This window comes from Rattus rattus, chromosome 8 (assembly GCF_011064425.1).
Source record: "Rattus rattus isolate New Zealand chromosome 8, Rrattus_CSIRO_v1, whole genome shotgun sequence".
In the NCBI taxonomy this organism is placed as follows: Eukaryota; Metazoa; Chordata; class Mammalia; order Rodentia; family Muridae; genus Rattus; species Rattus rattus.
In genome coordinates, this window is record NC_046161.1 from 38,967,602 (window position 1) to 38,968,602 (window position 1,001).

At 47.6% G+C, this 1,001-nt stretch overlaps 1 protein-coding gene across 1 annotated transcript; it reads right to left on the bottom strand.

Moving 5' to 3' along the window:
- On the bottom strand, positions 1-722 carry LOC116906834 (methyltransferase-like protein 9). Its single transcript, XM_032909721.1, has one exon. The coding sequence runs from the start codon at positions 664-666 to the stop codon at positions 196-198; it is 471 nt and encodes a 156-aa protein (XP_032765612.1). The 5' UTR covers positions 667-722; the 3' UTR covers positions 1-195.
- Positions 723-1,001: the final 279 nt, after the last annotated feature.

The window sequence follows — 1,001 nt, forward strand, 5'->3', positions numbered from 1 at the left end:
ACAAAGAGTTGGGTTTTGTTTTTAAAAACACTCCCTTACACACTACAAAGAAAGAATTAGTGTTTTGGCTTTTTAAATTCCTACATGATACTGAGAATGACAGTCCCCAGAGGTCCCCCTCACATCCCTGGATGCACCTCCTCTTCTGGAGGGCAGATTCCAGGGGTGACTCTGAAGACGTGGGCCTCTACATGTTTACACTGGTCTGAGAACAAAGACAGCGTCATCCAGAACATAGTAGTCATTGTACATGTCACCTTCACACAGGTATGGCAGTCTAGTGAAAGCGTCCATGACAAAGCCAGCTTTCCTGAACACCTCACGCAGGCTATTCACTTGCTCTTCCCAATTCTGTCCCTTGATTTCCAGAATTTCTGATGGTTTCTCCCACTTGCCACCTACGTTTTCCACATAGGAATGAAAGGGCAAAACCAAGGCCAGGATGACCCTGCCTTGGGTGGGCTCCAAGACACTTCTGATATCTTTTAACAATGTCAGGGGCTGATCACAGCGATCCAGCAGATTTAAGCGACTGATGACATCATACTGGAACCCTGTATTCTGCCATTCATTTATACCAAGCACTCTGTATTTCTTCTTCTGGAGCTGCCAGATCATTGTTTCAGAAAGTTCAGTGGCATAAATTTCTTCAAAATGAGGGCTCATGATTTTTGTGACTTCTCCATCTCCAGCACCTAAATCAAGAAGTCTATGGGTTTTCCAGTCCGACCCCATGGTAGGCTCTGCTGACCTGGACATTTATCCCCTTGTGTTGTCCTCCCTGGTTGCCAGAAGGATAAAGGAAGCCCTGGGGGATGGAGGCATATGTTCTCTCCTGCTAATGTAGTGGCTCTCTACCTCCTCAGCCCTAGGCCCTCTCCCCACCCAAGCCCCCACCCCCACCCCCACAACACCCCCCACACCCAGCTGGCTCAAGTAAACACTTCTCTGAAACGAATCTTCCTGACAGAATAACCTACCACACGTGTAACCTTTAAAAG